Source organism: Penaeus monodon, chromosome 15, assembly GCF_015228065.2.
Source record: "Penaeus monodon isolate SGIC_2016 chromosome 15, NSTDA_Pmon_1, whole genome shotgun sequence".
Classification (NCBI taxonomy): domain Eukaryota; kingdom Metazoa; phylum Arthropoda; class Malacostraca; order Decapoda; family Penaeidae; genus Penaeus; species Penaeus monodon.
The window spans coordinates 37,132,854-37,133,733 of NC_051400.1; the positions used below are offsets into that span (position 1 = coordinate 37,132,854).

An 880-nucleotide genomic window follows, 5' to 3' on the forward strand; every position below is an offset into this window, starting at 1 on the left:
ATCCAATGGGTTGACATTCTATCAATATGAACAAACAAGATAATTAGGGTGGATATAATGAACCCATGGAATAAACATAAATTATATTTTCAAGCAAAAAGTGTAAACAATCAGTGTAAACCCCTGGGAGGGAAGATACATAGGCAAATAGGTATGATAAAATAAGTGGATTTATAAAAATAAATGAATGCTAGTAATAACATAAAATGCATCAACAATGGTGACTACAATCCTAATCCATGCAATGAACCTCACCTGAGCATCATTCTGGTTCCAACCATCTATGGTAGTGGGGGTAGGATGACTGGGGGCTGGTGTGGGATGAGGGGGGTAGCCTTGGATTGATCCTCCTAGTGACACCTGGCAAGGGGGAACAACCATCTTTCAAAAACTTCTGACACATTATATGTCTTGTCATCCATTCTGTAGAATCTGATAGAGCTAAATGTCTTTTAAATGGATAACCATGCATCCATATATAAATATACATAAAACAGTAACACAAAGGCTAGCACACATGAGCACACATGTCTTTCTGTCTCACCTACCCCTTGATCCCTACTGGTCACAAACAGCTTTGAAATAACACATATTGAATTTATTTTTATGATACAAATATATATTTAGTTAATTATTTAGGTAAAGCCTATCAAAGTCTGAAGGAATAATTAGAGGAAAATTTATTTTTACATCAACAGTTCAGGAAAGTAACCCCCTTTCACCAAAAAGTCATTATTATGACCGATCAGGTAATGGATAAAAGTCTACATTCAAGGATTGGTTTGCCTGTACAAATCATGAGTCAAAATGAGGCTTGAGCTGTTAACTATTTTAGTCTAATACAATGGTCCAAGCACCTCTTCTCAAAGAATTGGCAGTC

The 880-nt window shown here is 35.9% G+C and overlaps 1 protein-coding gene across 1 annotated transcript in view; it reads right to left on the reverse strand.

Moving 5' to 3' along the window:
- Positions 1 to 880, reverse strand: part of LOC119582009 (bromodomain-containing protein 3-like) — a gene marked incomplete at its 5' end in the record, with an annotated part of 61,922 nt that overhangs the window by 32,733 nt on the left and 28,309 nt on the right. Inside the window, 1 exon segment of the mRNA XM_037930204.1 lies at positions 256 to 360. Within this exon segment, the coding sequence (XP_037786132.1) occupies positions 256 to 360 (105 nt within the window).